At 41.7% G+C, this 20518-nt stretch overlaps 1 protein-coding gene across 4 annotated transcripts in view; it reads right to left on the reverse strand.

Annotated features, from left to right (window-relative positions):
* PIEZO2 (piezo type mechanosensitive ion channel component 2) overlaps positions 1-20518 on the reverse strand; it is a gene marked incomplete at its 5' end in the record, with an annotated part of 454715 nt that overhangs the window by 214789 nt on the left and 219408 nt on the right. For all 4 annotated transcript variants that reach the window (XM_080822189.1, XM_080822187.1, XM_080822188.1 and 1 more), the window contains one exon: positions 19541-19583. In XM_080822189.1, coding sequence (XP_080678315.1) covers positions 19541-19583 — 43 coding nt within the window. The remainder of the gene's footprint in view (positions 1-19540; positions 19584-20518) is intronic.

Below are 20518 nucleotides of genomic sequence, written 5' to 3' on the forward strand. Positions count from 1 at the left end.
TGGAAAAGACAAAACCGCAGAAACAACAATCAGATCAGTGATTGAGCGGGGAGGGGGCCAACTACGAAGGAAGAGAAGGAGACCTTCTGGGACAATGGAGATGTTCCATATCTTGAAGGTGGTGATGGGTACATGATGTATATGTCTGTGAAACTCAGAACTACACACCTCAAGGGGGGTGAATTTCACTGAACGTACACTATACTTCAGTAAACCCAATGAGAGAGAGAGAGAGAAGGAGCCGGAGTAATCCAGTATGAAATGACAAAGGCAATCTAGAATGACCCAGGTAGACCAGAAAGGAAAAACCAACATCTGAGACAAAGTAAAGGAAGAAACACTACAACCAAGCAAACCCTTGATACAAATGGCATTCTTTAAAACAAACTGCATCTGTAAATAATATAACTGTTGAAAATAACACAGAATATGTACTAAATGGTAAACACACTGTTCTGTGACATCTCAACATTCAAAAAGAAAGATGGTCCCAAAGGTCCTTGAGCATTTCACTATGGTATTTCCACAGAAGCTGCTCATTGGCTTCTGCACCCAGGGGATTTCCCTAATAGAAAAATTTATGGCAAGGATAAAATTAACACTGCTGGATGCAGAGGAAATGGTTTCTTTCGTGAATCCCTTTGCTTGAAATTCTGGGAAATTATGTTTTAACCGTCCAAGACCTATTACCAAATCACTGATTTATGGGATTATGGCTAGATTATTGAGAGACCTTCTCCTAAACAAAGATTCTCTATTTTTATAAATAAAAAATAAAATAAACTCTCCTCGAGTGAGCTGTGGTCATTTGTATGGCTACAAATCTGAACACTGTGTGTTTCTCTCCTGTTTTCAGGATACTAGTCTTCTACTCTAGCCAAGCCAGATTTTTCAGTGATGCTCATATAGTCATGCCCACCACATCCTTGTTTCTGTCACTGCCCCTCACAGACTCTCCCCTCTCTCCACAGAAATACTAACTAACCCTCTTGAGTCACCAAGATGCCACCAGACTTCCACATCTCTTCCAGTCAGACCCATGGTCTCTCCACTTGGGTTCCTTGATAATTAATGCAAAAGCTGTCCATATTGACATTACCCATATTGACAACTTTGGCGCATCTGTTTGAGAATGAGTGAGCAATTCGGGGTGAGACCAGTTCTTAATGTTCCTTTCCCACCCTCTTCATGCCTACCACGAGGCTGGGCATGAAGTGTTTATTTAATTAACACCTGTATTGGACTGTTTAAGAAATCGTCCTTTTTCATTGTTGATAAATTCGGTGGGACTTGTTGTTCAATAACAGTTCATTGTTTAGGCTGTAATGAAGTTCTCATTTTACCATGCAATTCAACAAGTACGTCAATTAAATATTCTTTGAGTGCTTAGACACTGTGATGGCTCTAGAGCTTCCTTCTGGTACACATAATGTTATGTTTCTGCAGATTTCACAATCCTTCTCCTTCCTTACTGAGAAGGAAATTCTTTCAGAGAGAAAAGCATTCCGCTCATGCTCCCACCTGGTTTTCCCTCTCCTTACAGCCTTCATGGACTATCATTTGCCCAGAGAGAACTTTTGTCCTCCATGTGCTTACAAGCCCCCAACTCTGGGCTACTCCTGGCTTGCTTGGTGGAGAATGCCAGTGACCTTGTGAAGCTACTTGGACCCCACAACAGAGCCACCAACAGGACACATGGCTTTGGGGGATGGTGCTGTTGGTCAAATCATGTGCAATGTCAGAGCCTGAGAGGGACTGGTGATTTGGAGGTGCCTAACTCAGAGTAGGAAACAAACCTTGGCTTACCCATTGGAATGAGTACGCTCCCTTCGACCCACAGGTTTTACTTCTACCCAAAGCCTCTCTGTCCCAGAGGAGTGGGTTTTGGGGCTTTATTTGTTTGTTTGCTTGTTTTGGCTTTTTTCTTCCCTAAAGGTAAGTCAGAGCAATGTGTGGATAACTCATAACCCATACTAGAAATCCTGGGCTGGGGGATGTGGAGACCAGCAGTAACCACTCAACCACTTGGTGGGTGTATTCTAGTGAAAATTAATGAGTCAAGCAGAACAATGTTCATATCTTACCATCATTTTCCTTCAAGACATTAAGTACCTTTTTTTCTGGAAAGTGCTGGTGACCACCCAACAATTGAGGGCAAAGCCTGAGCACTTGGTTTCAGATTTCTGGGGACAAGAATTCTCTGGACAATGGCCTACATCCATTAGTGTTCTAATACAAAACACGCACATTCACTGAAATTACATTCATTCCAGTATGGAATTCGATTATCCGTGTGGGTTTCTTCATAAATATATTTCACTGGTCAGAGCAAAGTGCAGAGAAGATTGCAAACCCAAACAGTGCTCCTGATGACCAAGGAAAAACAATTTTCTCTCTGTTTATGACAAGCAGGTCAATGAAGGGCATCCGGGTAGAAGCATTCGAAGCTATCTCTGTGGCTTCTCGGACTCCTCTCATTTAATGTGGATACTTCCCTGTGCTACTGACTTGTTTATTGTTCAACATTCCCCATTTGCTCTGTGAACAACATGCTCTCAGGTGTTTTCTCTTTCACAGGTCATGAGATGAGGGCAGACATATACAATGTTAATGAAAAGTTCTGCTGTGGAACTTTGTCACCATCTGTTTCTGGCTTTTGTTTGAGTGTGTGCTTGTTTCTCCTCACCACCTACTGTACCATTAAGAGTGGTGGGGGCCGGGGGTCTAAGCTATTTCTGTCTCCGGTATGGCTTTCAACACGATTTCTGCAGAAGAAAATCGCTCAGCCTCTCAGGATAAGGCCCGTCACTCCTAATTCCCTGCGGCCATGACCACTGATATGCAAGAATATTCATGCCTTTTTTTCCATTTCCAAGGACTTTAAATACATTTCAGGGTACGTGGATGACTTCTGAAACTGTACTCTTAGAGTCAAAGGAAAATACAGTCTGCATTGCCAAAAATTATAATTATTTTATATGATCCTTCTGAAATAAGGGCAATGACTCTTGGATGTTATACAGTGACTTAAGGATTTCTAAAGTATTCTTCCTCTTCCACCAGAAGAGAATACTCTGCATTCTCTGCATAAAATAGTCTCCCTTTAAAGTTTTCCCTGCTATAAAATGATATTCAGGCAGGCAGATACAATGTCTGCAAATCCTCCTTCCTTATGCATTTTTTAGATAAAGTTCTAGCTTACCAACTGTCTCTGAATTCAGTGCCACAAATGTTATTTTGTATCTGCTCTGTACAAGGCTTTGTGCTGAGCACCCAGCTGTGAATAATGGTTCTCTGTTTGGCATGGATGCTATCTGAAAGGTAAAACTTTTACAGTGAGAAACTATACATAATATGTAAAATCAGGACAGGGAGGTGTCAGGAAGAGGTGAGGTGACCAAGAGAAATGCCTAGTAGATGGCAAGAATTTTGATAATAAGACACAAAGCAAGGAGTATTCTAGATAGAAACAGAGGCTAGAAAGTGTGTGTGTTGGGGTGGGGGGGATTCAGACTCCAATCTTCAGAAAACTGAAAATGCCTATAGTGAAAGACAATCTGCTGGAAATGTGGGTTGAGACCCAACTTGGGAAGGTTTGGAGTATTAAGGTTGAGGACTAAGAAATTAATTCAGTAGGTAAATGAACGATTTCACTAAAACTGTTCTAGTAAAAATAACTTAGTTTTTCTGTCTAGCAGGAAGGGGATATGGAAAAATTGGAAGAGGGCAGTCAGATAAGGCAAAAGGCCATTTCATATTCCCAAGGAAGGGCAAGGGGGTGCCTTAACCCAAGTAAGGACTATAGGTAGCGTGAGGCTAGGAGGGAATGAATTTCAGAGTCTTTTCAGAGGTCAGGGAGTGTTTCTCGAATAGGCGTAAATCAGCGCAGTGCAGGAGTGAGGCAAGAAGAGGGGTGCAATAAATGGAGGCCAAAAAAGGTAGGGGAGGCAGAGAACACACCAGTGACATTGACACCATCACCACCCTGGCACATGGATGGCACCTGATGGATTCTAAGACCTGTACCACGTCCGAGAGCTTAGTGAAGCCAGGTAGAGGCTGTACCATCAGAAAGACTTACTTGCCACTTGCTTGAGGGTAAAGGCATCACTTCACATCTTTGAATCTTCATTTACACATTACCCGTGTAAATGAAGTGACTAAGCCATAGAAATGGTGCAACACTGTAACTGTGTGCCACTTCCCAGATTTTGTGTAATTTAGACACGGTCGTGCGCCTGCATCCATGCGTAAACATAGAGCGGGAAGGATAGTCAGAAGGAACTGGTTTCAATTTGTTGGATGATCCATTTCTAAGGGTCCTGATGGAAAATTCATACAGTTCCTATGAGACAGGCTTAACACAAACTCCCACTTTGTTTTTTTTTTTTTAGAGATTTATTCATTTATTTGAGAAAGGGAGAGCACATGCATGAGCCGGGGGAGGGGCCGAGGAAGAGGGAGAGAGAATCCTCAAGCAGACTCCCCACTGAGTGGGGAGCCCAATGCGGGGTTCCATCCTGGGACCCTGAGATCATGACCTGAGCAGAAACCAAGAGTCCGATGTTTAGCCCACTGAGCCACCCAGGTGCCCCCACAAACTGCCACCTTATGCAAGCAATAATGTCTTGGTCGCTAGCAAAAGTATTAACTGGAAAAGACATTTCATAGTAGTCTGAGCTATGCAAGAGCTAACTTCAGACTTTTAAGTAAGATGGAGAGCAAAGAAGAAATCTGAACCCCATGCCTGTATCTGGCTATTAGCATAACTCCCCCAAACATTCTATTTTATAGACTCAACATCCAAATTTTACCTCCATATCAAACAGCGTGAATTTCCTGCCTATTATTCATCATGCTATCCACACCAAGACTTGAAATCTTTAAGTGATATATTATACAGCTCATTTGTTCATGTCACTAATGAAATCTAAAACGTTCCTGCTGGTACCTCTAATTTTGTATAGAACAAAGTGCCAAGGTAACCACCTGAGAATTTAGATTTTTAGTTCAAGAATGCACTATTTTCTGTAGGACCTGATCTTTATCACTCATTAGCTCAAGACTGTTTATATTAGTCATAATGACCTGATTTAGTGAAGATCAAGATTACAAATCAGAAGATCTTTTTTTCCAACCATATTTTAAAAGAGAAATTCTAATGAAGGACTACATCTTTCCCCCCCTCCCCTAGAGAAAAATAGGTCTGTTCACGAAATACTCATTAAATGATGTCACTATACTTGAATTAAAAAATTCACTTTCTAAGTTGGGAGCCCAGTCCTAGGGCGAAGCTTTCAACAGCCTAAGAAATGTAAATCACCGCCTTTCGTGATACACATGCATACACACACACCTGTGTACATACATTAGTCGTAGTTTTTCATCTGTTTCTAGTATACAGAAGGTATTTTGGCAGATCAAAGAAAACTGCAAATTTGATCAATTGCACAAGAAATGTTTCATGAAACAGATGACATGTTATCACAGAGATGGAATGCCTAGATTTAAGATTTTCTAACTTTTCTTCCAGTTGTGTGTGACTTATAGGCACTTTTTATGTACTGAATGTCTGTGTCCCTTCAAAGTGCATATGTTGAAATCCTAACCCACAATGTGACAGTATTAAAAGGTGGGCCTTCGGGAGGTAAGATGGTCATGAGTGTGGAATCCCCATGAATGGGATGAATGCCCTAATAAAAGAGATCCCAGAGAGTTCTCCTGCTCTCTGTCTCTCTCCTTTTTAAATTTATTTTTTATTTTTTAGAAGATTTTGTTTATTTGACACACACAGAGAGAGGGAGTACAAACAGGGGGAGCAGCAGGCAGAAGGAAAGGGAGAAGCAGGTTCCCTGCTGAACAGGGAGCCTGATGTGGGGCTTGATCCCAGGACCCTAGGATTATGACCTGAGCCAAAGGCAGCCGCTTAATTGACTAAACTCTATCTCCTTTTAAAAAAAGATTTAATTATTTGAGAGAGAGAGAAAGAAAGAGAGAGAAGGAGGGAGAGAGGGGTGGGGGTGGGTAGAGAGACAGAAAGAGAATCTGAAGCAGATTTGCTAAGCTAGGAGCCAGACTCATGGCTCGATCCCAGGACCCTGAGATCACGACCTGAGCCAAAACCAAGAGTCGGCGGCTTATCCTACCGAACCACCCAGGCACCCCTCTCCAGCTCTTTCTGCCATGTAAGGGCACGGTAACAAAAAAAAAAAACAAAAAAACAAAAAAAACAAAACAACAACAACAACAACAACAAAAGGCTGTCTATGAACCAGGAAGCATCCTTCTAGCAGACACTGAATCTGCCAGGGTCTTGATTATGGCCTTCTCAGGCCCCAGAACTGTGAGCAATTAAAGTTTGTTGCTTAAACCACTCAATCTGCCGTATTCTGTTACAGGAGCCGGAATAGACTAAAACAGCAGAGTTAGTGTCTATCAAGAATGAATGGGACCTCTATCTACGATCTCATGATGAAATGCGGCTCTCTCGTGACAGTGAGTTTAGAGAACATCTAAGACAGAATTCTGGTCATCTTACAGGTGTGCTTTGGAGCCAGTACTTTATTTAGATTAAGATAAAATCATTCCGTTGGTCTTCATCATAAAACCGCAGTTTTCTCTAATGGTACCTAAGGGGCCTGCTAGTCACCACAACCTTGCAAATCTTTGAGGTATCCGTTTTGATCCCAAATGGTCACATCCCCCTGGGCTAGGCTGGCGGTGTGAACATCCACAGCCTCCTTGGAAATGGAAAACAGGGGCAGGTACGCTTCTGCTCCCACATTTGCACCCAGGGCATGGAGCTCTCCAACCTGCCCACAGCATGCCTTTTTCCCTAAAATCTTTTACATTGAGGGCTCCAGTCAGCCACCAGCAATGAAACTGAGGCCCCTGGATACACAGTTCTGGAAAAGCAATATGCTTACTTTGTACTGTGGTTGGTTCTTTCTTTAATGATATGTTTTTGAAAGGAAAGAATAAAGGGAGAGGGAGAAAATATTTATTAAACAAAACAAAGTCTCTTAGTGCCAAAGATTCTTTGATAGATGCACGTTACGTGCATCTGAGAAAACTCTTGATTCTGTGACTTGAACAAAAGGTCAGCAAATGTCTAAGAATGATGGTGGGATGCAGGGAGACTCAACCCATCTCATTCTCTGGTGTTTTTCCAAGCTTGCCTCATTGTTTCAAGGCAAAAGGTATCCAGGTGTTTGTCTCTGGTTGAATGGCTGCTGCTCTGAGAATAAATTAATTGTCTACTACTCACAAGCCACGTGGCCACTGGGTGAAGATACTTTAGTTTCTCTAGGTGCAAACTCTCATGGTGCTAAGAGCCACTGCAGGATAGTGGGTAGAGATGATGCGCACACAGTTATATCTATAGTGTTCGGCTGAATATTATTACTTACACGAATAATGATATAATTATTCTTACTAAGTGGTGGCAAAACGAATCCATTAATAGTAAAATTCCATTTCATTGAACTTAAGAAATTTAAACACAGACCTGGATTTTGACCCATGTCAATTTTAAAAATCCTCTTTCTATCTTTTTAGTTAATTTAACTGTGCCTTCATGTAACCATCTGCCAAAGAAGGGAGAGGATCCCTCTGGGGACTCAGGAGTTGCAAATGGATTATTCTAAGACCCCAGTTTAACTCCCAATGCCCAGGGAACTGAGGGAGGAGAAGAAACAGTTGCAGATTTATCACTTGAGAAAGAAATCCAGGACATCCTCATCTAAAACGGGGCTCCTGAACTGAGAGGTTCATGTGCTGTGCTGTGCTTCCAAGGCTCTTTGAATGCCCTGAGTCTGCATGCAAAATTTGTTGTTTATGTGGGTATGGATGTTTCTGGAAGTGAGTCTATTACTTTCACCAGATTCTCTAGCAATCCATGACATGACGCCACCTATGCCCCCCTCCAAAAAGTTATAAGCCAAAGATTTTGTATTACAAATACTAATAGTGCTGTTTTGTACTCATAGAATAAATTAATACCAATGGTAAAATTGGAATCCAAGCTTTCTAGTTTAGTGTCAGTTAGTGCTGGTATCTTCCTTCAGGTCTTCCAAAGGCTGACCTGGAGCAGAGGTCCTGGGTGCAGGTGGCTTATTTGGGAAGCCCTCCTGGAAAGTGCGAGGATGTGACAATGAGGGATGGACAAGGAGAGCAGCCCACGGATGTGTACTGTGGACAGGTTGCTGCTGAAAGGGCTCCTATGAGTTGCCCTGTGGACTATCTAGGGCAGCCCCAGCACCTCTCCACTTACTTCTGCTGCTCCCCGACACTTCCGGCTTTTCTGTCTCAGGCCCTTCCAGGCCGCCCCGTGTGCAGTCGGAGCAAATTTCCAAAAGGCTGGAGAAAGCCCTGGGGTAGAGAGCAGAGTGTTGGTGGCACCAGAAGGAGAGATGGCAGCCAGAGAGTGGAGTCAGCCAAGTGGATGTGGCCCATTTCAGGATCCTTCTGTCACTCAGCACACCCAATTACCCATCGAGTAGTAACTTCAAACTTTACAGCCTAAAGCACATTCAGCATACATTGTCTCTATCCCGTTCGGTTGTCCCCGCCTCGGTTCAGACATGTGCAGTCAGTCCCCTGAACTCCTGCAATGCTTTTCCACTGATCTTGCTCCTTTAAGCCACCCTCTGGTCTGGACTGCACCCATGGGACCCTTCTAGAAGTGCATCTCCCAGTATCTGCTCTGGGTTTCCCACTCTTCGATGGCTCCTGATACTATCAAAGATGATCCAAACCCCTTGGCACTCCTGTTGGGTTTTTCGCCCCTTCTCAAGTTCATTTCTGTATTCATCTGTGCCCCCTGCGCTCCATCTCTAACATCCGATGGGAGGTCTCTAATAAGTTGGCATTGCAAACCCTGCCTGGGCAGTCCCTGAAGTAAAGCTTTCACAAACCACTCTGCCCTGCCCCCCACCTAGGCAGCCAGGCTTCGGCTCAATGCTGCCCCAAGCACACATTGCCCCCCACCCCAGAGCTTTCTTTCCTCCACTCTGTACCACTCGTATCATTATTGTTGTACCTGGTACATAGTGGCTGCTCAAAACCATTTCAAACGACGGCACTAACCAGTAGCACATAATCACCATGTTATATTATACATATCGGTGGTGTCTTCTATAAGACTGAGACTCTGTCCTCCCATCCCCTCACCTCAGCCCTCAGCATAGGAATAATAATGTGCATCCAGCAAATGCTTATCAACATGAAGCATCATAAATATTGGCATGGTGGACTGTGAAAGAACGGAAGGTAGAGTCACATAAAACCGGGTTATTATCTTACCTTTGACCACCTAGCTGGGTGGGCTTGAGTAAATTACTCAGCCTCTCTGAGTGGACTTTGCTCATTTATTAAATGGGGGTAATCTACTCAAGTAGATTATATTACTGCTTCTAAATAGATACTCTCCTTACCCGAAACAGTTGTATATACCGCTGGCTATCCTCGTGTGACCTACAGTGTGCCTCTGTGGGAGGCGTGTTCTGCTGTGCCCTCGGACTTTGAACTTGGCCATGTGACCTGCCTCAGCAAGGGAAAGTGAGCAGATGTGGCACATGTCCCATCCGAGCCAACACCAAAAGAGCCCCATCTCGCCTTGGCCATCGCGACCTTCCCCAGCTACAAGAGCATATGCTCAGTGAAGGTGGTTTCAGCCTAGATCCCAGAATGAGAAAAGCTCTTGGAGGAGAGCCACAGTTGCTCCAAAGCCTTGGAAGCCGACATCGAATATGAACCAGAAATACACCTCTGGTCTCGTAAGTCACTGGGATTTGAGCTTGTCAGGTAGCCTAGCATAAGTCAGGAGAAACCACTCCAGAATGTTGCACGAATGCACTAAATCAGAAAAGCCAAGTGCGTCTCAGGCCAGCGTCCCACAGGTCTTTTAAAAACTCAAATCCCCACTTTCCCCGTCATGTTCTTCTGAAAACCCAAATCTAGCCCAGGGGTGGGCACAAAGTTGGGGTTCGAAAATAATCAAATGATAAGTGAATAAACACATCAGTTGGGCTTCATTTGAAAACCAAAATACAGACACATCTTTTTCATCTAGTCATTTCCTGCATATAAATTACCCTCACAAAACTTTTTTAATTATAATTTCAAAACAGCTTGCTAAAGCTTCCAGGAATATTTCTATGCAGTCTGAAGGAATTAAAGACTTGCCTAGCTCATCTTTCAGAAATCCAACACAACAACAGGGTACATAATTTAATTGAGAAACATCTGTCATGTATGTTTCTATCATGTATGTTTCACCTTTACTGCTACAAATGTGATGGCACATTGCAGAAGCCCAGCTACAATTTCCTTTGTTCAATCCCATAGACTGTGAGATTAGAGCAATGATGTGACTTGGATTGAATGTGTTTTCCCCTCTGCATGCTTCTCTGAGGGGCAGTATAAAGAAATACTTGTCTTGGGGCGCCTGGGTGGCTCAGTGGGTTAAAGCCTCTGCCTTCAGCTCAGGTCATGATCCCAGGGTTCTGGGATCAAGCCCTGCATGGGGCTGTCTGTTCTGCAGGGAGCCTGCTTCCTCCTCTCTCTGCCTGCCTCTCTGTCTACTTGTGATCTCTGTCTGTCAAATAAATAAATGAAGTCTTAAAAAAAAAAAAGAAATACTTGTCTTGATCTAAATGAATAGGTATTCAAAATTATCCATTTGATCCTACAGTCCTATGACCTTCACTTTAAAAAAATTCAGGAAAATAGAGCAGTGACTATAGAAATTGATACCTCTGTTTCTGTCATAATTGATTCCACTTAACCATCACATTTCTTGGATACAAGTTTTCATATAAAAAAACGCATCGTAAATCCACCACTGGAGTGTAGCTTTGCATTCTTTTCCAACATTTTACATAGCATTATCTGTAGAAACACCATTAATTTCAATAACACAGCTAATGAGTTACACATAAAGCCGGAGGAAAAGAAAAGAATTTAAAAATTGGCCTTGCATTTCCTAAGGAATCTGTTCATTCTCCAAAGCCAATAGAAACTATAATTTATCAGGAAGAGCAGATTCCACAGGCCTGGGCCAACAGAGAAACGACACACTAATATTTATTTGAAAGGCCGTTTATTTATCAAACACTTATTAAGTGCCTATTATTTGCCACCTCCTGAGCTGACCCTAGAGATTATAAGATGGCCACACAGAGGTCCTGCCCTTAGAAGGATAAGTCTAATCTAAGACACAGACAAGTACGTTTAAGATTATGAACATACCCAGTGGCTTTGTTCTAAAAGACAGTAGGAAATGGGATGAAAGAAGAGGAACCCTGAGATGGTGGTCAGTGGAGTTAGGGGAAGGCTCTGGGAGGAGGTCAGGGCTAGGCAGGAATAACTACAGTATTCTGAAAGGCACCGTAGGCAAGAATGGGCAAACCCAATGAAACACGGTACAAAGATGTTTCCTATGCCCTCCTCTGGTTCTGTTGCCACAGAATCAGGTCCTCAACTCATAACTTCCCTTATCCAACCATTTCACTTTGTTGACCTACGTGAGTTAGGTGCAAGGTGTCTCAGTTAACAAAATAGACATGGGGGGGGGGTTGCCTGGGTGGCTCAGATCATTAAGAGTCTGCGGTCAGCTCAGGTCACGATCCCAGGGTCTGCGGATCAAGCCCTGCATCGGGCTCCCTGCTCAGCAGGAAGCCTGCTTCTCCATCACTCACTTCCCCTCTCTCTCACTTGCTCTCTCTCTCAAATAAGTAAAATCTTTTTAAAAAAACAAACAAACACAAGAAAAACAAAAAACAAGACAGACCTGGTGCCACTCTCAATCCTATTGTAGAGATCCTATGATGGGGAGCAGCTGGGGCGGAACCCAGAGCATCAGACTCAGTCCTTTGCAAAGAGAGACTCAGAATACTCCATGTTAATACAAAGGTGGGCAGATTAAGTCATTGCTCACACCGATGCACAGAATAAAGCCACATCTTCGTCCCTATGCTTTTAGCGATGAGCCGGCCCTAACTCCAGCCTGTCCTCTCCTCCCCCAGGGTGGCTGCTGTGCAGTGAAAAAAGAGATACAGGGACCCTGGTCTCCTGCTTCCCAAGAAGCCCACTCTTGCATAATGACTCTCCACCAAACCCCAGGGCCCCGGCCCACGGAGGGCTCGGTTCTGTATTTGAGACATTGTCTGATGCTCTAGCGCACAAGAGTGCCCTGGGCACCAGGATTATCGAGACAGTCCAATCCTTTCCACGCTCCAGGACTTCAAGGTCCAAAGGAAGAGAAACGTGGAAAATACATCAATGCAATGTGTCCATATGTCACACAATGTGAAGTGTCTAACACAATAGGTCCACATTTCACCCACTGAAATATGGTCCTAATACACCCTCGTAGAATGCATGACATATGATGGAAAAGGTGGTGTACTGGGAGGAAGCCATTGGGAACAGTTTCACAAAAACAATAACGTTTACACCTAGAATGGTGGGCAGAAGGACCTTGCAGGAGAGATGGAAGAAAGGAAGGAGCCTGACCCCAGACAGGCTGTGGAAGGCTGCCCAACCCCCCAGAGACAAACCATGCTTTTTGAATTATGTCTACGTTGGGGGAAAAAAAAATCCTTGGAATATTTGTGCTTCATCATAGCAGACTGTCTTCGGGGTGATTTGTCTTTTAAAATATTCTTTGAAGAGGAAAGAGACTTCATTCCACAATCCAAGTAGAGCATCAAATAAAGTCACAGGCAGACCTGGGAGTAATAACGTCATCTGAGGTTCTATGCTGATTCTACAGATTTGTTAAGAATACATTCTCTGCATTTTAAGTAAAAAGGGGTGAGAGATCAGTAAAAGATTAGTATTTTAAAATAAGCGGCAGTAAGATTTCCCAGAAAGTAGGAACTTTTATTTCTTTTGGCAACTTACTAGGCACAAGCCTATTTACTTGCTAAAATATTTTCTTCTCAGAGGAAAAGTGCAGCTTTGGAAAGAGATAAACCATTTCAGACCTTGCTCAGAGCTGACGGTGATAGATATGACTAGTGCCTTCTTCTATTTCTACCTCTTTTTTTTTAATTTAAATTCAATTAACCAACAAACAGTACATCATTAGTTTCTGATGTAATGTTCATTGAATCATTAGTTGCTCACAACGCCCAGTGCCCATCACGTCATGTGCCCTCCTTAATGTCCGTCATCCGCTTACCCGATCCCCCCCATATCCCCTTCTGCAACCTTCAGTTTGCTTCCCAGAGTCAAGAGTCTCTCATAGTTTGTCTCCCTCTCTCATTTCTCCCTTTCAGTTTTCCCTCCCTTCTCCTATGATCCTCTGTGCTATTCCTTATACTCCACATATGGGAGTATATGTCTATTCTATTTCTTTGACTGACTTATTTCACTTAGCATACAGTCAGCAAAACTAAGAGGCAACCTACGGAATGGGAGAAGATATTTGCAAATGACGTAACAGATAAAGATCTATTTCTAGCTCTTGTTCCCTTGCTGGATACATGACAGACTGACACTTCTTCTTCCCCCTAAGCGAGCTGATTCTCTTTGGGCCATAGACTGTGAGTTCCAGTGACCAATGCCACTGCCAGGTGGAAACATTCAGGAGCTGGTGCATGTGGACGCTCCCCTTCCATGCTTAAGCAAACTCAGAATCATCATGTTGAGACAGAACCGCAAAGAGGTTGAAGTCAAATAATGGCATGCCATGGAGAAGGCAAGCCCCCCCTAGATGAATCTGACTTTCTCATTAGATTTTGCATGAGTGAGAAAGGAACAGGTGTTGTATTAAGCCACCAAAAGTGTGGCCCATCCCTTAGCTGAGATACTTGTTTCTAACTTGCAGAGTATCAGTGAATTCGTGCCCATGTGCATCACTTTAACGGACACTGAGTGATTGTGATTTACAATCATAAACTTAGACAATGTGCCTAGGAAGGTAAGAGTTCTGGTTGAGGCCAAAATGTTGGGTACAGATTATTTTTTTCTTTACATTAACAACAAAAACAAAACAACAAAAAACCCATGTCTGCTTTCATTATGCAAATATAGATATTATATCTAAGACACATGAACCTACATCCTTCTTGTGCTACAACACACTCCTGTAATGAAGTCCTAAAATAAACTCCTGATAGCCCCCCACAGAGGGGCAAGGTGATTGTCTGTAAGGTAAACAGAACGTATTTTCTTGAACCACATAAACTGTGAGGATGTGTACTTATTCTGAGATCACGTATATAATCCCACAGATTCCAGAAAGGCAATGGCTGAACACCATCTCATGGCAAGTGTTCCTGCAAGGGCAGCAAGTAGGACCGATCCCGGGGTCTTCCTTTCAGTTACAAAATGTACAACAAAGGGCGTCTTTGCTTTCTTATTCTTGGAGAAGACTTTGAAGCTTTAGCTGACTCAGTCACTTCTCTTCTTTAGATGTGGCTACTTTAATATAATCTGCTAGCAAGCAGATTGATGGGCTAACTTCAAAGAACATAATGATGAGAGGATCAATATCCCAGTACACCTGCTCTAAAGAACCGGATAGCTTCATTTAAGACATAATTGGAATTCCCTTTAAGAGAGAGAAGAGGTTAAAACTCCAGAAGAAAGAAAGCACAGCCACATTTAACAGCACTGCCTGACACAGTCTTTGCAACTGTAAATGCACAATCACCTCAAAGATCAATATTTGTTCTATATTTTAAGATGTGGATGCAACACAGAGAACACTCGCTGTGCTTCCGGGAGAAGACACAGGATAATCTGGGAAAACACAACATGACGTTTTAAGGTAATGTCTAAAAATCAGGATGATCACCCAGCTGAGATTACAGTTCAAAAATAAAGCATTGCCCTTGATATACTCCTTAGCGATACTTCTATTTGTACATCTATTGGGAAGTAAAACAATTTTAGGGAGGCATTGTAACATCAACTTTATATTGTCTGGCTTTATTCAAATGAGAATATCCAATAAGGTTATGGCTTAAGACCACGTGCCCAGAGGTACAGGGATAAGAAAACATAAAACAATATAAAAAAAAAAAAGACCTATAATCAAGATTTTAGGGTGTTCTGGTGTAAAAATCTTCATCTTTGGAACTAGGCAAAGTAGAACTGAATGTAGGTCAGTACTAATGCAGGTCAATGGCCATGACTGTATGTGTAGGTTACTTGAATTCTTTGAGTTTCTTTACCTATGAGATGGCAACCAGAGTTTACAGTGTGTGGGGGGTGGGTGGGGAGGCAGGGGTCAATAAGTGATGGCCAGTTGCCCGTTTTTGTAAATTAAGTTTTATTGGAACACAGCCATACTCATTGTCTATGGCTGCTTTCTGTTACAGAGGCAAAGTTAAGAATGACAACAGAAAACCTAAAATGTTGACCATCTGTCCTTTCCGGTAACTGGTGGCCAATCCCTCCCTGGTCTGTGAGGTTGCTGTATGGACTAGAAATTATTTAACGTGGTACGTGGTAGTTGTCTTGTTAGATCATTATTCAAGTAAGGGAAAGGTTAAGGTCATATAAGCTAGGAAGAAAATGTTTCAACTGCCAAATACTGTTGATCAATGAATCCTTAATCATCTGAGAAGAAGCTCTTACCCAAAGTGCTTCACTTAGTTGACAGAAAAGATCGTAACCTGTACTTTACTCTGTGGAAAAATGATGCAGGATAAATGCAAAGTAAAAGGACAGTAAGATACCATTTCTCACCTATCAGACTGGCAAAAATCTCAAGTCTGACAACTTACTTTGTTGGTGAGGCACTGGGGAAATGCTCTCATGCATTTTTACCAGGAGTGCAAATTGTTGAAACTCTAGGGAGTGAACCTTGGCAAGATTAGCCAAATTCCAGATAATTTACTCATCAATTATCCTTGGGAATCTAATCCCTAAGGTATCTGGCAAAAGCACAAGTGTGCACAGGGTTATTCATCACAACATTTTTCTGTAAGAGCAAAAGACTGAAAATAGCCTGAATGTGCCCCATGAGGTACTGGAAAAGAAGGAGTTAAGGCAAGTCATTTGTGATCCATTTTTCTCTGATTACCAAAGAGATACTGGGGTTGAGGGAAGAAGGTAAGTGACCTGATTTAGCTTCTTGTAAACATATGAACTAGATACGGGACAAATAGAATAACTAACTAACTAATTACTTATTTATTTGCTTGTTTGTTTATTTTATTTTCTTGCTAGGAAGAGTCCTCATCAAGCAAGAAAACCCTGGTTTGGGACGTTGGGATAAACAAATCTTCAATCCACAGATGGATAAGTTAAGACTCTCTGGAGAATGTCACATGAGCTCTTCAAATGTCTTAGGTGTAAACGTGGAGATGTTGCAAAATCATGTTTCCTGCTATGTGAGGGATTTGGAAATCTCACTGGAAACCTCATTTCTCACTCTGGACCAAAAAGTGTGTATAGATATAGATACAGATATAGATGTAGATGTAGATAGAGATAGAGATAGAGATATAGATATATAGGTATATATAGTACGATAAAGAAGAATAGGACAAGGTTACAGGTATATGCAAGTATGAGCTTGCATATGTGCAAATAAACACCAGAGGCTTAAACCAAAAGCTCATAACCATATAACTGGGGGAAGGAAGAAGGCACAGGACATAGGGGCAGGGGACGCATGTGACATTTCTCTGAAAACACTTCATATATATAAAAACATATAATTTGTACTTAGAGACACATACATGTTATATATTCAAAAATAAAACGAGATTTTTAAAAATCCGTTAAAATTGAAAAGATTCTGAAACAAAGGAACCCAATTATGTATAAAAGTTAGAATATGACCACACAGGAGAAAAAAAAAAAAAAAAAAACTTAAGTAACCTAAGTTTTGAGTCTTTAGTGGTACATCTTTAATGTAACATAAAAAGAACATAGACAGCAGATTTTAAAACTTCATTTAATATTCCTGGGGCACCTGGGTGGCTAAGTCAGTGAAGCATTCAACTCTTCGTTTTGGCTCAGGTCATGATCTCATGGGTTGTGAGATCAAGCCCTGGGTCAGGCTCCATGCTCAGTGGTGGCGGGGGTGGGGAGGGGAGTTCCAGCTTAAGAGTCTCTCCCTCCCACTTGCACATGACCATAAGCAAGCACTCTCTCTCTCAAATAAATAAATCTTTTTAAAAACCAAACAAAAAAATTTTTAAACTTCATTTAATATTTTTACTATGAGTGGCAATATTAGTATTTATATTTTTGAAATATATATGTATTAAAATAAATAAGTCTTGTTAAGAACCACGATTTTTAGTGAAAAAGAAAATAAATGCAAATATAGTGCCAGAGAAATTAAAAATTCTGTAAGGCTATGTCTGATTTGGAAATAATGTAAGAATTCAGGTTATTTTTTTATTTAAAAAAGGTATTTGTAGGACACCTGGGTGGCTCAGTCAGTTAAACATATGACTTTGGCTGGGGTCATGGTTCCTGGGACCTGAGATTGAGCCCTGCACTGGGCTCCCCACTCAGGAGGGAGTCTGCTTCTCCCTCTCCCTCTCATCCTCACCCCTGCTCACGCTCTTGCTCTCTCAAATGAATAAATAAAAAATCTTTAAAAAAATAAATTAAAAAGTATTTTCTAGCTCAGCACAGAAACATGACAGTGCAGATATAATGGCCATCCCTAGTATTTAGATTGTGATTTCAAAATAGCATTCTCTATAAAGAAAAGAGGGCTCCTTGCCAGGTCTGGAATGTTGGATGGGCTTGTACATCTAGTTGTTCTAGAAACAAGGAAACTATCAATGACTGGTGGTCCTGTGTCAAAAGGACACAAAGTCAGTGTGAAGTTGTTCCCTGTGACTGAAAGGGAACAAAGTGAACATAAGTGCAACAGGGGGCTAGAATAACAAGATAAACAATACCACAAACAGACAATTCCAGAAGGGGAGACATTCTTCCAGCAACTTACCTGGTTTCTTGACAAGTCAATGACATGAAGAAAAATGAAATGAAGCTGGGAGGGAACTGTTACTCGAGATGTAACAAGACAGAATGTGTGGGCTTCAGTAGCATGATGATTCAAACCAGTATCTGCACTATTACATTTTTGACATGGTCAGGAAATGCAACATTGACTGGATACTCTATGATGCCAAGGACTTACTGTTATTTGCATTCGGTACGATAATGGCATTATGATTCTGGAAGAAAACACCCACTTTTTTTTTTTTCAGAGATGTGTCCTCAATCTACGTAGGGATGAAATGACATGATGTCTGAGATTTCCTTTAAAATATTTTAACCCTACCCCCCAAGAGACAAAGAAAGTATGACAAGGTCCTATCGAAGATGGATAATGACATTTCATTTGTTATTCTCTTCCCTTTGCTTATGTGTTTCTCATACTATGAAAAGAGAGTCAAGAGACAGCTTCTTTGGGAAAAGATTACACACAAAATGAAGGATTGACATGATCTTTTATGCTTTATTTTAAGTCAGCCTGTGATATCTGCCCATCTCAAGCCCAACTCTTGTAATAGCCTTCCTGTGAGACCTACAGTGATGGTGTAGACTCAGTGGGAGTTTAGGGAAAGAAATAAATCTTTTTTATTTTAAAATTTTAAAGTAGATTATTATTTCTTTAATCATTTGGTCAGATTAGGATTAATACACATAAAAACACATTTTCAATATGATAAAAAGAACGAGTCAAAATCTGCCTTTAGAGTAAAAAAAGAAATTAAAATCATTTTTCTCTATTACAATAGCTGTACCAACACGGCGAGCTCCAGATAAGACACTAAAAGCCACTGGGAGGGATCTGTCCCACAGACTGTCACTGAGTTCCAAGGCAGGTATGTTAGTAACCTTACTGACCCTACCTCGACTTCGTCTGATGTTATGATGAGTCCATTTTGGGACTGTTTTTAGGTAGGAGCGCCATGATCTCAGCTTTTAACTTAGAGCAAACAAGACCTAACAATTTTGATGACTGGGAAGATGTCAATATCAATATATTTCTTTGTTCTAAAACTGTAGAACTGGGACACCTTGGTGGCTCAGTTGTTAAGCAGCTGCCTTTGGCTCAGGTCATGGTCCCAGGGTCCTGGGATCGAGCTCCATGTAGGGCTCCCTGTTCAGCGGGGAGCCTGCTTCTCCCTCTCCCTCTGCTGCTCCCACTCCTATTCTCTCTCTCTCACGCATGCACTCTCTCTCCAATAAATAAATAAAATCTTTAGACAAATAAAACAAAACTGCAAAACTGAAATGACACAGGCGGTAATAAAGCTAGAAACTTCCTGGAGTTCTCCAGTTAGACAACTCGCCTTTGATGCTCTTTCCTAGTTTAAGAGGATTTTCACATACGTTCCTCTATGGAAGGCAGGAATTTTATAATGAAAAGGGCTACTTTACAAGGGAACAGAGGCTCTGGGGACAAAATGATGACTGCCTCACGGGCACACAGCCCCTAAAGCAGTGGTGGTAAGACCACTGATTTATCATCAGGAAATTCCTTAGAATGAAGCAGGACATGAGACCCTGAAAGTGAAGACATGTCAACAGGCTAAACCCTGCTTACCTTTCAAAGCCAATCTGCCGAAACGTCTTTTCCCACGTGGAGCCTACAAAGAGAAGGAAAGGCCGTAATTAATTGATGCACACAAAGCACGCAGTTAGTTAGTTCTGTCCTGGGTTTGCAGACCCTGGCAGATACTTGGTTTTAGAGTTAAGTGGGAGGAGTTTTCCCTCAGACGCATCGTTCTCCACCTCCAGTCCCCCAACAGCCCCCAACGTGCCATGCGACAAAGAGCTCTGTCATTTTCCTCTGGTCACGCTGCAGGCCACTAAATCATTCTCTGAACGTCTGAATGTATCACAATAACATGGGTGAAACTCTCCTGTCAAAATTAATGCAACAGCATAGTGTAAGTTCTACTCTCTAAAATTCAACTTTTAATTCCGTGGGGCTCATGGAAAGCTACATGGGCCTCTGCAGGTTCGACCCATACCAGGTTTTTATCTCATCATTGTTGAGGGACAAGGATTAACATTTCTCTCTTTCTAAAGCTAAACATTTAAATCAGAAGACTCTTGAATATAAAAATGTTGTTTCCAGTGACATGACTTGAAGAACAGTATATCCAAATCCATAAAAGAACAGCTGGGTTTAAAAAAAAAAAGTTTTTCTGTCATTTTTTCATGTAACAGTTCTTTCCTACATTATAGGCATAATAATTTTCTGAGGACTTGATGTAGAGAAAAGTGTTCCTATTTGTCAAAGACCGCTTTAATAAAAACTGCATTAATAAAAGTTAAGGATTGGCACTAACCCCATAATTTTACATTTTCCATCAATCCACGGCAAAATTATTTTGATTTCAGTGAACACCCACCTAGCCCTAAATCTATGAGCTGTGTTATGCACAAACTGCTTGATAATCACAGAAGATCATCACTATCATTCTGTATAATTTCCTTCTGCAAATAAGAAATGGTAGATTCAGACTTGGGTTTCCAGAGGCAGCTAAAAATCTACCCTTCTTCTTTTCCTCCAATC

Source organism: Martes martes (assembly GCF_963455335.1).
Source record: "Martes martes genome assembly, chromosome: 13".
Classification (NCBI taxonomy): Eukaryota; Metazoa; Chordata; class Mammalia; order Carnivora; family Mustelidae; genus Martes; species Martes martes.